The 14735-nt window shown below is 35.8% G+C and overlaps 1 protein-coding gene across 3 annotated transcripts in view; it reads left to right on the forward strand.

Annotated features, from left to right (window-relative positions):
- Positions 1-14448, forward strand: part of cracr2aa (calcium release activated channel regulator 2Aa) — a 17896-nt gene extending 3448 nt beyond the window's left edge. For all 3 annotated transcript variants that reach the window (XM_060878119.1, XM_060878117.1, XM_060878120.1), the window contains 17 exons: positions 809-1077; positions 4139-4250; positions 4544-4739; positions 5827-5973; positions 6596-6686; positions 6878-6973; positions 8460-8647; positions 8795-8866; positions 8965-9010; positions 9104-9180; positions 9317-9680; positions 10543-10675; positions 11233-11314; positions 11792-11906; positions 12169-12270; positions 12840-12916; positions 13055-14448. In XM_060878119.1, coding sequence (XP_060734102.1) covers positions 877-1077; positions 4139-4250; positions 4544-4739; positions 5827-5973; positions 6596-6686; positions 6878-6973; positions 8460-8647; positions 8795-8866; positions 8965-9010; positions 9104-9180; positions 9317-9680; positions 10543-10675; positions 11233-11314; positions 11792-11906; positions 12169-12270; positions 12840-12916; positions 13055-13139 — 2184 coding nt within the window. In that variant the 5' untranslated portion in view covers positions 809-876 and the 3' untranslated portion in view covers positions 13140-14448. The remainder of the gene's footprint in view (positions 1-808; positions 1078-4138; positions 4251-4543; positions 4740-5826; positions 5974-6595; positions 6687-6877; positions 6974-8459; positions 8648-8794; positions 8867-8964; positions 9011-9103; positions 9181-9316; positions 9681-10542; positions 10676-11232; positions 11315-11791; positions 11907-12168; positions 12271-12839; positions 12917-13054) is intronic.
- The last annotated feature ends 287 nt before the right edge of the window (positions 14449-14735 follow it).

Consider the following 14735-nt stretch of genomic DNA (forward strand, 5'->3'; position numbering starts at 1 on the left):
TGATCTAGTCAAAAGCCTATCCAGAACAATAGAGGTTATTATTATAGCAAAGCAGGGACTGGAATTGGATGCTCAAAAAGCACATAGGGTTGTGATAGTCTGGTGTCCATTAAATGTTGGCTATTTAGTATTGGCTACTTTTGAATATGTTGCTCTTCATTTCTGAAAATCACTTTTGAATCTTTGAGGACCAAACCAACTTAAAACAAATGCGTTTATCCACAGGACAAAGATTCAAACCCATTGTAGCAGTTAAATGCTGCATGTTGTTACGTTTCGTGACATGAGTGCAAGCAAGTATTCTGTTATATTTAACTGACCTTGAGGTCAATAAGTGGATGCTCTGAAAATATCTCACAATTATTACTTACTTAGGTAATAATCATTAACCTTACAATCTACTTTTTTTTGTTGCATTTTTATTGTATATTTTAGTCAAATATCTGGTAATTAAAATAAAAACAGAGATTTAATACAACCATCATTTTGTACAGCTGGTTAGGCTTTGAGTCTGATAATGGTCCCAGACTGCTCCAAAACAATTTGACCTGTCATACTCATGATTGAATACTCTAACACCAGTAATACCTTACATGTTGTAGTGCTACTTATACAACTAACTGTTGAGTATGTTAAACCATGTTGATTATGCTTTAAAAGTGCTCTCTGTATAGCTCTCTACCTCTGCATATCTCTGCAGCTTCATTGACTAATTAAAGAGGCAGTTGCTAAGAGATGGCGGGCAGCAACCATTTCTGAAAGGCAATGGATGTGTTTGAAACTCTGTTCTTTTAATTCTCCCATCTAGAGCTGACCCATGTAAGGAAGGAGCCTGGAGGTCTCTTACACATAACGACTACACACAAGGGCACTACAATGGCAGCTTTCAGTGGCACCTGTGACTCTAAGGCGTGTCGGCCATCCAGGCTCAGGCGAAAGGACACAAGAAGCAGGTCCAGTGTATGTGCAAGTCCTCTGGAGAAGAGTGACTGTAGCACCGTGCTGGAGAAGAGTCAAGAATTCTTTCAGATCTGTGACACTGAGGACAAGGGCTTCGTTACTCGATGGGACATGCAGGTAAAACTTCACCACGCTTTTAAGTAAATGTGACGCATCACAGATTCTGAATAACTAGGAAATATATCATCCGCCACAAGGTCCAACATTATTTGGAATTGTTAACCTGGATGGTCAAAGCACAAGTGTAATACACCCAAAATTTAGACAGAAAAGTTGTTACTGTGTCCCAATATTTTAAATGCACTTGAGAGAAGTCACTAAGTTGTGTCACACTCAATTTGTGGTGGGTGATATGAAAAAATGATCAAGACACTTACAGACATTTATACAATATCTGATATATAGGGTTGCTTAAAAAAAGTAATATTGTAAAATAAATAAAAGTTGAACATTTATAGAAAATTAAAAAAAGGTAAAACGCCAAACTATTTAGTTTTCTAACAAAACAAACTATAAGAAGATACCCACGATACAGTTAACATTAGAGATGATATTTAGTCTGCAGTCAGTTGCACCAGTAGAATGTTTTCTCTGTTATAGCATAAATATACATATACATGTTATACATAAACTTCAGATATCTCAGGATAATATATAAATAGTATAAATTTAGTATATTTTACTTTTCTAGCACAAAATGTCACCTAAAGTCATCATAAATTATTTCAAACATTTTCCATTAGTGGATTATAATAATGTTGTGCTTTAATGTTATGCTACCAATTTATTTGACATTGCTACTCAAGCATAACAAGCACATTAAATACAAAGACAAGAGATTGGTCATTTGAGCCACCACTTTATTGTAAACACAGTTTATTCTGATTTTATTAAAAGGACTAACTCAACTGAGACAGACAGATGTGCCTTCCCTCTATCTTGATCATGGATGTAGTATGACCAGGTTATGTTAATGATTGTTTGGTAATGAAGCTATATGTCATTCTGTGCAATAAAGTTTTTATCTACAATCAATTAATGTACTGTTTTTTTTATAACATAATTTGAACCTCTTTAATGGACTCATACTAGTTTAAAATGAACCACATTCAACTTATGTTTTCTGACTGCCGTTATTGCTTAATATATAATCAAATTTATCTCTAACTGGTGGCTGTGGCTGATATTAGTTTTTGTTGACTCACTGCAAGGATGTTTTGATAGTCGCAGAATGTAGTGCAGCAGAAAAAAGAATGGCGCTATTTATACAGCAGATTATTTAATGCTAGAAAGGATTTGAATGGGGATGCAGAACATGATCAACCAGTATTTTTTTTTTTTTTTATGTGTAGAGATATAGTAAACACTTTTGCTCTGTCAATTTAGTGGAGTCTGTGAAACAGCTTGGGTAGCCACGAGCAGAGAAAGGTTAGAGCTTTGATAGACAACCCTTATGCTTCTATTATTGTGCAGATTGGTCAGCCTCATCAGTATCTATCTATTGTGGCTGTTCTCTTTGATGGCCCACTCCTGGGCTTACACTCTGAAGCCTTAACAGCTTTGATCTGATGTATATGGAGATGCACTGATATCCATGAGCTCTACATCTTTATTCAGGTTCAACACAAATACTCTCAACACATTTGGATACAAAAGTCCTGAACGTGTCCATTTCTTTTCTTCTGTTTTGCTTCATTGTTTGTGTGAATGCCATTTGAGTGGAAACCAATAGCGAAATATTTGCATATTTGCTGAAAAACATGCATCATCAAGCGACTGAACATTTTAGACATAATTGCTAGATCCTCTTGATTTAGATTATAAATCGTTCTCATCATGTGTACATATATTAATAAAAATGCATCAATTTATTTGCATTCACCTGAACAGAGAGCAGAACTGAATAAGCTCATTGTACCTTTGAAATATTATGTTTGTAATCAGTATATTTATTTAAAAAACAACCATATGACCAGCCGTTTTTTTCCTCCATAAAACACATACAGTACAGAGTTCCACTTGTTGAGGAGTACTGGCTGACACGTTGTGCTTACTTTTTAACACCAGAAACTAAAGTGTTAACAACTTGCATTTTAAAGCCACACAACAGAACAGCCTGCTGACACACGAGTCACACCTAAGCCTGATAAACAGAAGCTTTAGTCTACAAGTTCTTCCACAATACTCACAGAATCTTTACACTCTTATGAGGCAGTTGGCCACTTGCCTGTCTTTGTAAACGTGTGTCTATTCCCAACACAGGGTGTGTTATTTGCTTTTAGGAATAGGGCTGTTTACACTGTATCTATGGGTTTGAGCACTGACATGTAAACACAGTGCAATTATGGAGGTCATTCAAGTCTTGTATGCAGAATGAGCCGCTCAATAGAGGCCATAATTACATTTTAATTAAATATAATTTCTTTTGTGACATTGTATACTATGCATCACAAATTTATTGTAGGTAGATCGAATCATAAGTTCAAAACACATTCACGCTATCAAATATTATTTCTCCTATCTGAAGATATCAATGTACCAATACATAATAGACTAAACAGATTAAATGTAACCTGCCTGCATAATATGCAAGGAATATAACTGGTGTGATACAGCTTAATGTAATCTAAAGTTTTATTTCTCTTATCAATGGCAAATTGCTATGGGATTTTTTTTTTAATTAGTGAAAGAACAATACAATGTACTCTTTAACATCATCACAATCATTTCCTTATCAGTATTTCTATCAGTATCTTTTGAAGTTTTGAAGATAAATTTAACTTTTCATGTTCCTGAGAAAAAGCAAAATCCTCTCTTCTTTATTGGAAACAGAAAACTTACGGACTGATGCAAAGCACTGCTGGAGACTCCTTCGTACATTTAAAATAAATATCTTTTTATTAAAGCCGCTCTTATGTCAGTTTTCTATGTGAAATAGCAGCATACTTATATTTATATCATCTAGTATTAGACTCAGATTATGTGGAGCATCTGCCATACAAGTCCCTGTGAATGAGCTGTTACACGAACAATAACGCAGGATTATTTTAGATTGTCAGAGCTGCTGTTATAAATATTGAATCTGACCAATCAAATTACAGAATTGAATGGCACTGTGATATCAATGTAACATTCATTTATTTTATGCATTGTACATTTATCCCATATTGTGTTTCAGAGGCTGCTTGGAGAGTTGCCTTTCAGTGCTGAGGAGCTGGAGAATGTGTTTGATACACTGGATGCTGATGGAAACGGATATCTCACCCCAGATGAGTTCTCCTCTGGCTTTAGTGGGTTTTTATATTATCAATCAGTCAAAAATAAATTAGATTTTTTTCCAATTTAGCAAGTATAGCATATAGCAAGTATATACCAGCTTTCCAACTGTTTTGTCTTATGTCATTGTTATTTCTATCAAGAACAATCGGACCTTATTCTTGTTTACTTTTGCACTTATGTGCTCTACTCACAGCTTTTAAATGTTACCTTGTCCTGTGGGGTGGGCTGGATGACGGAGTAGGAAAAAAAAGACCTAAGAATTTTGCTTAATGATAATAAAAAACTTTGCATATTTCGTTTAAAGGTGAGTTCGTATTTGGTCCTGCAGCAGCCACAGCAGCCACTCTACCACCTGTTCCAGAGCATGCTGCAGAGTCAGTTTCACATGATATGCTCTACCAGAGTGATTGGGAGGACAAACTCAATGTAAGCGAGGATGATGAGGAGAAACATTTCAGCATTCTGATGGAGAACCTGGGAGCCAGCAACGTCTTCGAGGAGTGCGTGTAACCTGTTTGCAATCACACTCACTGAAGAACATGCAGGCTAACAGCATTTCTCTTACACAAACACTATTTGTGACACACTGAAATATTCCACACTGAAAATCTATAAAAAAAAAAACTTTTACTGAATTTCTCTTAAATTGCTTGATCTATTCAGTACAACACAATCAGCTGTGGATTGCTTTTTTCTTTAAGAATAAAAAAGCCTGAAATTAATTTAGCTCCCTTTTGCATTCCATTTCATTTTCATCAGTGCATGCAAGTCGTGTCACAGTGAAATGTAATCACTATCCAATTACATCCCTAAGCCATTCTCAGCAATGAGGTTGTAAATGGAGTTTGAATTTTTAGGAAACATTAGACAGAATCTTCCCCTTAGGCTGTACTTATAAGATAAGATACTGATAATGGACTAAAAGTATTCCAAAAGCAAATCTCAGTTCCTGAAAAATACAGAAAGGTCCCGAATAACACAGGCTGAAATTGTTTAGAACGCAATCAATCATAACAAAGAGACCGAGCTGTTCTCAAGGGAATCCTGTCTGATTAAACAGAGACATTTTATTATCCTGACTTCCCTCATCTTTGATTATGAGAAGCTAATGTCATTCATGTGTCGCCTGAATAGTTTAACAAATTGCAATCGTTCTATAATGGAGGAAAGAGAATTGTAGTGGAAGACCTTAAAAATAAACCCTGATGATTTTAATTGGATAGTACACATACACCATAAATGCCAGACCATGCCAAAGGACTTCGTAATTAGTTTATGAATTCTGCTCATTATACAAAGTGACAGCTTGTATATAAGACGTGAACGTCGAACGTTAATATTAGAGCTATATAAATTGCTTTAAGTTTCAGAGGATAAACTACAAGAAGGACTTGAGCTCAGATTACAGCATTTAGAAATCTGCATCACTCTTATGTCTTAAATGATTATGTTTTTCATTGTATAAAACAACAGTTTTTGATACTAGATGCTAAAACAGCAAATTTGAAGTAAATATACTCGTAATATAAAAAATGTCTAAAGGTATATTCTAAAGTGAGTGACTGAACCTTCACTGATTGTTTTTAGTCCAAGAATAGTGCGCAGTCTATGGGCTCAGCTGCGCAGCGATGAGCCTCGTCTGCTGTCTAACTTCGAGGATTTCCTTGCCAGAGTCACTTACCAAATTAAAGAAGCTAATAAGGAGAAGAGCGAGATGGAAACTGCTTTAAAAAGGTCAGTCATTTACTATTTTATTTTTTAGGTTATCACTGCAGAATTTGTTGAATTTCTTGCTTGATTAGGTACAGTATGCTGCATTGATAAAATGATGGGCTTACTGTAACAAACGTTTGGCCATTTAATTATATCTCCAATGTGGTTTATGGCTGCAACTTTCATTAATGAACTTCTCAGTATCTTCTGTTTTTGCAGAAATTGCAGAAAGCAAAAGGTGCTCACCAAGCTCAGATTTTAAATCTACTCTGTGGCCCTGATCTGGAAACCTCTAACAATTTGCCTTATGTGTCCCTTAAAATCCAGGAACATTCGAGTGCTTATTATTCTCTACTTTCTCTGTAAGGAGAAAGTGCACCAGCAGATATAATTAAAATAAGAATAATTACAAATGAAATGCCTAGAATAAAATGAAAATAAAATAGCTGTAAAAACTAATTAATGGTTACCAACCCATTTCAGGAGCAACAACAGCTTTGATTTGATTCTCAAAAAAAAATCCACATCCCCATAACAAATTATTTTTTGGAAATAATTATGCTAACATTTGTCTTTCTGACTACAGTCAAATCAGCCAGCGAATGCAAAAGTAAACCATTTTGTGCCAATATGTCCTGTACAGGAAAGCAGCTTCTCATGATGATGAAATCCAGCGTCTCTATGAGGAAATGGAGCAACAGATCAAAAATGAGAAAGACAGGATTATTTTACAAGTATGACAATGCCTCATTGACCTTTTGTGAATGTTAACTGTTTTGCATGCATTTATTTTCAAACATACTGTTTATCAGACATTCAAGGGAAATCCTCTTATTATTTTTATCTAACAGCTCAATGGAACATTTATTACTTACATACTGTATGTTGGGAGCCTTCTTTCTTCAAGGTGTCATTTGTCCTACAGGATTCTGAAAGGTTTTTAACTCGCAGTCAAGATCTCGAGTACCAGCTTTCTAGCAAAGAGAAGGAACTTGAACTGCTTTCGAACAAACAGAAACGGGTGCGTGTTCTACATTTCTATGACCTTGCACGTATTTGCACATTCATACAGAATAAAACAAACGTGGATATTTACATATCTATCTGTTTGCGGCCATACACAGTGCATTCATATGTGAAATTGTGTATGCATGTGTGTTTAATAGTGTGTGATTATAATGGGCATGATTTGGTTTTTCCAGTGATACAGATTCAGTATTTAATATATTCCCAAGAATTGCCATTTTTCTTTTCAGACTGCTGTGTTATAAATTTAAGAAAGATGTACCTTATACTATTAGAAACCCTAATACTGCTGACATAATAATAACACCCATGATGAGTGAATTTGAGAGTGTGTGACACCCATGATGAGTGAATTCTATTTCGAGAATTTGAGAAATTGAGAATTAAATTTTCTCTATTATTCAAGTAAACAAATACAACAGAGGAGGCCCACCAATGTTTTGTTTATCAGAGCATTAACACTGCTGTCTAATCACGGTGCAGTGCATCTCAGCTTTTGAGTGATCCAGTATTACAAGGTCTATTTTTGGCATTGAGCACTACTTGACACCACTGTTCCTGCTTTCTTATCAAACAAGTCATTGCACATGATCCTCTAATGCTGGACATCACTCTTTTGACAGTACTCAAAATACTGACCCTGTAGTTAAGTGCATTAAGTGTTTTGTTTACGATGGCTTGTTGGTTGCACTCCTACCTGCTTAGAAATGTACATTATAAAGATACGATTAAGGCACCCTTAATAAATATGAGCAGAAATGAGTGTATAAAATAAACATTAATCATACAAATTCATGTTTCTTATGTTTCAGACATTTCCTCTCATGCAATAAGCAAAATTATTATTATTTATTTTATATTTATATATACATTTTTATATTTTAAATTAATTAGAGATTATAACAATAAGAAAAAGAATAATAATTTTCCATTTGCCCTCAGTCCACAGGATCTTGTCCAGTTCCCCTGGGGTTTAAATATCCTGTTTCACACATGATAAAAGCCTCTGTTACTCTAGAGAATAAAAATACTTTCAGCCGAAATAGTGTATACAAGAAAACCTACCTGTTACTGGCTGCACAATATGGTGGTGAATCATTGATTCTTTGTGTCTGGATTTCTTTTTTTGGCAGGTAATTCAGGGGCTCTTGTCAAGATTGACAAAACTCCAGTGGTCTGAATTTAAGGGAGAAGTTCACATGCTCAAGCCTAAGAATATAAAGGAGCTTAAAATGTATAGGAGTGGGCAGCAAAACGCCTTTTAAGAAATTTCTCGAATCTTGTTAAAAATTACAGGAAGACACTGCTTTTGTTCTATCCATGGCATGACAGAAACCATTCAATGCAATTTAGTTCAGTTTTTGCATATTATTCTTTTTATAAATTCATAAAGGCTGCCAATAATTCTCAAGGCCACTGTATTTCTTTAATGTGCTTTGAGATAATGAGTTCTTGTAAATGTGTGTGTGTGTGTGTGTTAGTTAGAGCAGCAGTGTCGTGAGCTACACAGCGAGCAGAGGGAGACTGCAGTAGAAAATGTGAAACTAAAACAGTACAATGATGAGCTGGCTCACGAGCTGGAGCACACCACTCAGGAGCTGGGTTTAGCACAAGAACAGCTCATTCTGTTGCAGGAACAAGCCTCTCACCTACAGGAAGAGCGAGAGATGTGAGATACACAATTTTCACGTTACTTTACTTTTTAACACATTCAAAGTATTATGAGCAACAGGTTGCCCACCAGCATTACATGAGCATGTCCATGTGGTGTTGTCTTTTCTTCCCCAGTTCTTTATGCTGTTTTCTGATTTTTCAGGGAGATGTACAGAATCACAGAGGGTTTGCAAAGAGAAAGAGCAAGTCTACTTAAGCAACTAGATTTACTAAGGCAAGAATACGACTGCAAATGCAGTAAACAACAGTCTGTTATGTCTGTACGATGCTAAACGTCTGAACAGATCAAATAGCTGTTTTTCGCTGTTTTAGGGAAATGAACAAACATTTGCGAGATGAGCAGGATATGTGCTATCAAGTAAGTTAATAGAAATCATAGACATTATTTTGACCTGGCGGTTTGTGGAGGGCTTCAAAACAGGAAGGTTATATAATAATTTTTGTTTCTTAGAAACCGAAGAACTCAGCTGTAAATGCAGCAAGGGCTCAAAGATCTGGATATACAGAAAGGAAGCAATCATTTAAGAGGTACGTTCTATTAAATAGAAGTACATTTCATTTAAAGAACACATAATCAGGTAATTGTCTAAAAATTTTGTACTCTATAAGGGGTAGAAATACATTCGCATATTTGTATATATTATTGTTTCTTTACACTCTTCAGTGATGATGAAGACGACATACTGCCACATTCTAAGAGGAAGAGTGCAGTAGGTGTAAAGGTGCCTAGTTTAGCTGTAGGGCAGGAGGATCAAGAGGGATTGCGTTCTCCTTCACACCAGCTTCAGAGGATCATCTCCATCGAGGAAGATCACCTCCCCCAGCTCCTGCAGAAGGAATACCAGGCCGAGCTCAGGAACTGGAGCGAGGAAGAGGAAGACCTAGAAGAGGGAATTGACCTCCGAATGACCAGTATCTTTCCTTCTACCAGCACACCAATCTCACAGTGTCCTCCAGCAGAGAGCAGATATGCACACACTCCTACCTCACCCAGAGGGCAACCTGTGGGCAAGGAGACTGTTCAACTGGTGAGAAGCCATTCACACTTTCTTTAAGTGCATTTCTATATGCATGTGAACACATTTAAAGAAATGCTGCTGTGCCACCTGAGTCTGCTGCACCAGTGCATGCTTCCATAGTGTGTTAGATAAGACAGCAAACTGCTCAACAAGTATAGTGTTTCTCGGTGTTTCTGAGTTACTGAGTTCTGTCATTAAGTTATATTGTTTTATTTTGGGGAAGGGAAGGTCAATGGGAGCAGTGTGAATGTTCTTTGTAACATGAACTTTGTTAAAAGGACAAAAAAATCTTGGGTATACTAGAATGTTTTGGGTAGACTAGAATGTCTGAAATATCTAATGATAAAATCCTTCACAGTCCCCTTTAGTCAAGTCAGCTCCACAGTATTCTGTGGAGATTGCAATTTCTGTAAATAACCACATATTAGAAATACCTGTAGATTTGGACCAAGTGATATATTCTGTGATATTAAGTGTATGTTTGTGTAGTAACTCCAAACACACTATTCCCAGTATCTCACAGTTAGCAAGTAAGGAATGTAACGCAACAGAGCACACAGTTGTACAAAATTAATCAACAATGAAATGGCATAATATTTTTTATCACTTTTTAGAGATATTTCAGTTGTATATACATCTAGTTTTGTGGAAAGATAATTGCTGTTGGTATTTATTTATAGTAGTTATAAACAGTTCCCTCATTTGCCTCTATTGCTTGATGGAGAAAAAAAAAACATCACTATATCAACTGTTAAACTTTTAACGTTTAACAGAAGTAAGTTGTTACTATAGAAACACTAACGTATAGAATTAGTGCACTATAACCTGTGATTTAAGAATTCAATGGTAGCTGGTCTGCTCTGTCATTCAGGAGGAAAGAGCAAACTCAGGACCAGACCGCCTGTTTAAGATTGTTCTGGTGGGAAACTCCAGTGTTGGCAAGACCTCTCTACTGCGCCGCTTCTGTGATGACTGTTTCTACTCAGGAACCTCAGCGACTGTTGGTCAGTCTTCCCATGATGTTTTTCCCATCATATTGTCAGCATTTGGCTGTTCTGTGCGTAAACTCTGAACAGGTTGTTTTTCACTTGTGTGTTTGGGAATTTCAAACTTGCTGACTGTGTTAACACCACAGAGTGCTGAGGAAACCTTTCTGTCCTAGACACCAGTTTAATTATGAAATGTTCTGTAGATGCCTGTAAATTCTGTACTGTAGCTACTTCCCAAGGTAGTGTGTTTCTAACATAGTTGATATACAGAGAGCTCAATAGCAAGTTGGATTTAAATGTCAATAGAAATGCAGATGCTTATTCCCTCTTACAGTACATCAATATTACTGTCTGTCCCAACATCAGATCAATCATCTATGCCCTTTACTCTCAGTCTACACTCGTCACATGCTCATTGATCTATGAACCCCAAGGGAGACAGAAAGCTTCAAAAAGTAAAGAGGATCAAAAAGAAATGAAGCACATTCTAACAGAGCTGTTGACATCAATTTGAAACATCACATATGTCTGTAAAATGTATTTTTTTTTTGCCATTCTCCATTTATATATAGGTATTGACTACAGTGTAAAGACACTTCTAGTGGATCACAGCCAGGTAGCTCTGCAGATGTGGGATACAGCTGGGCAGGAAAGGTAAGCGCACTACTAATGTTACAGTACGTAAGTGTTGTTTATTTTCCGACAACAGAGCTTTATTCCGCTTGTACTACAGTTAAACTTGAAACTTGCAGAACCATGTTTCAAAATTTATCAATGAAGGACACAATGTACTATTTACTGTTTATAGGTACATGTATGCAGCTTAAGCTTTTTCCTGTTGTCATCTTATAGTGGCTAGAAATAAGCATCTCAAACTTTTCCCCCCTCTCCTGAAGTTAATAAGAATAAGACTAATACTGTAAGAATAAAAAAAATTCACTTTGTTAAGGAAGAATGGGGAAAATGTGGGAAAACTTACTGAGACTTTGTCTATAAATCAAGCTTCAGTGTATAGATGATTAGTCATTTTTCTTCCTTAAATAAAAATACCATTTAAAATCCATTTAATGTTAGGGTTAAATTTTGTAATAATTTGCATTTACACCAATTTCCTTTCCAATCTTCTGGCAGGTACCGGAGCATCACGAAACAGTTTTTCCGCAAAGCAGATGGCGTAGTTGTCATGTATGATATCGCTTGTGAAAAGACTTTTACAGCTGTGAGATCATGGCTGGCCAGTGTACAGGTAATCCAAAGTGGGACACACCTTTGATAAGCTCAAAAGATATGTAAATATTTATGTATACCTAGTTCGGGTACACTGATGCTTAATTTGACTTTCTGGGTGGCCAATTCAAATGAGTAAAACTGCCTGTAATGTAACATGCCTGTAAATGTTCATAATTTTATCCAAATAAGGAAAAAAAAAAATCTTTATTATAAAATTCTGAACTTTTTTAAAATTATGTATAGCATTTTGTATTTTGTATATCTTCTTTTCCTTTTAGGAAGGAGCAGGAGATGACATTCCTGTCATGTTGCTGGGAAATAAAATGGATCTGGAGGACCAGAGAGAGATCCAGTTCAGTGTGGGAGAGAAACTGGCTAAAGTGAGTGAGGTCACCTGGAAGCCAGTGAAATCAACCAAGATGAATAAAAGAGCATTGGTAGAAAAGGCAGAATAAGTGATTATAAACCTCAAAACCTCACCATAATAAATCCAATATTTATTATTAATAATAATACAACTAATCTAGCTAGGAGATATTTCAAGCAAAGCTTTCTAATTATCTCATGTATGATTTGCAAAAAAAAAAAAAAAAAAGTAACAGGCATCATGTTTTCTTTACAAAAGCCACCAATTGTGAAAAGAACTTAAATGCATAAGTGAAAATAGATGAAAACAGTGTTTCCAGCAAGTAGATCATAAATAATTTTCTTTCTTTAATTCATTTTTCATCAGCTCTTATACTTTCCCCTCTTCACAACAACAGACCTGTGATGTTTTAAGTGCTTTTGAATCCATTTGATCTCATAAAAGCTCTTGAATTTGTATTTTGTATTTTTTAATAAAAACCTCACTGAAAGGAAGAGGTAGATAGGATGACGTGGTGTTGCTTGTATTTGTTAGGTAATATCGCATGTACTTGAGCAGGTTGATCATTGTGCATTATTTCAGGAGGCTCGGCTGATTTTCTTTGAGTGCAGCGCGTTTTCTGGCCAAAACGTGACCGAGTCCATGGTGAGCTTGGCAAGGTATGTTAGCTTAGATGTAGCTTCACTACAGCGCAAGGAGGGTTGTTGTGTTATTGAGTGCTAAAACTACTCAACTCTAAAAAGATACTGATGTTGTCTTGTTTATGCACTGAAAAATCAAAAACCCTTTCCTTTTAGGATTCTAAAGGAACAAGAGGACAAAGTGAAAGAGAAAACTGTCTCTCTGGTTGATACCCCTTCAAAGAAGAAGTCCTGCTGCTGATCCTGACACACACACACACTCACACACACGCGCACACACACACACACACACACACACACTCTCTCTCTCAGTGTGCTCAGAGGCAGCTTATTCACCTCCATCTCCCTGGATCTATTGGTGCAGTATGCTTTATACAGTTTACACTCACTCTCTGCACCTGATTTTTAGCATCATAGAACATTTTTAGACATATTTCTGGTTGTTTTTAAATTATGACAAGGTAATACATGAGCAGTGTTATGATGACAGTGAAGATTTGCACTATACACTTTTGGTAGATCACCTGTACATATAAAGATAGGCTTGTCATATCCAAGGCGAGATTAAGCTTTATTATGATATTTACAGAAACATATATTAACTGTTGAGAAAAAAGATGAAGGAAATTTCATATTTAATCTTTTGTTGTTTACAGTACAAGCGTTTACATCTTTACAAATTTTAAGTGCCAAATTGGTATTTATTTGGCAGTGAAATACAAAACAGCTTGCCTTCCTGTGATGTATGACTGAAGCAAGATGTCATAATCATCTAGAAGAGCATAAATGTAGTTGGTTTTACTGAACAATCATTTCTTTTAGAGGTTTTTTGATAGGAAAGCTGCCCACTTTGTGAATTCAAAACATTTGTTCTGGGCAGCAGGGTTTGTGTTTGCAAGTTTGTTATTTGTGTTAGTTGTCGTGCTTCTTTAATACATGGCCGAAATCCACTAACTTTGCACAAGCATTTTAGTGTAATCAGTGTTGACACCACTGCCAAATCTCAGTAGACGCTCAGAGCTGTTTATACACAGCTATTTTTTTTTTTACACATTTAGTGCTCCTTGTGGTGCAGCTATTGTCTGTTATTCACATACTTTTGGCTTCTCTATCTGTCAAGGATAAATATTTAACACCCTAGCACTTTGTGAGGATCAAAAAAAGGGCTTTTTTTTATTCTAGCCAATAAATCTCTCAGCCATGAAACAAATTGGGATTAGGATCTCAATTTGTTCTGTCTATTTCATGAGCTTGGTTTCATCATCACTGTTCTGCGTGACAAATGAATATGATGCTATCAGATCAAGTCACGTCCCTCTGTGTGTGTGTGTGTGTGTGTGTGTTAACTTTAAATGTTCATACACACTTCCCACTTGTGGACCTGCACGTCCTCTGTAGTGTACCATATATGTATTTTCCTGCTTAAAACACATGAAAGACTCGATTATTAATTGACAAGACAAGCTGTTTACACTGTCCATGAAGGGTAACACTGTTGTAATAGAACTTTATTGTATAATTATTTTGAAGCGATTGAAATAAAAATAAAAAAATATATTTACATGAACGACAGATCTTTAATGGATACATGTTGAAACATTGGGTTCTCTACTTCCTGTCAGAACTTCCTGTAAAAAAGGGTGAACAATAATAGTATTGATCATAGTCAAATTAAACAGTTTAGTTTCTTTAAACATGCATGAGCTATAATTTTTCTGGGAAAAAAAAACACTTAAAAATAGCTAAAAAAAACGATATGAATATTTATATATTCATTTATTTTTCTATTTTTTTGTATACAGTACATTACATACGATTGACTTCACTAGGGTGGAAT

The sequence above is a fragment of the Tachysurus vachellii genome, chromosome 9 (assembly GCF_030014155.1).
Source record: "Tachysurus vachellii isolate PV-2020 chromosome 9, HZAU_Pvac_v1, whole genome shotgun sequence".
Classification (NCBI taxonomy): domain Eukaryota; kingdom Metazoa; phylum Chordata; class Actinopteri; order Siluriformes; family Bagridae; genus Tachysurus; species Tachysurus vachellii.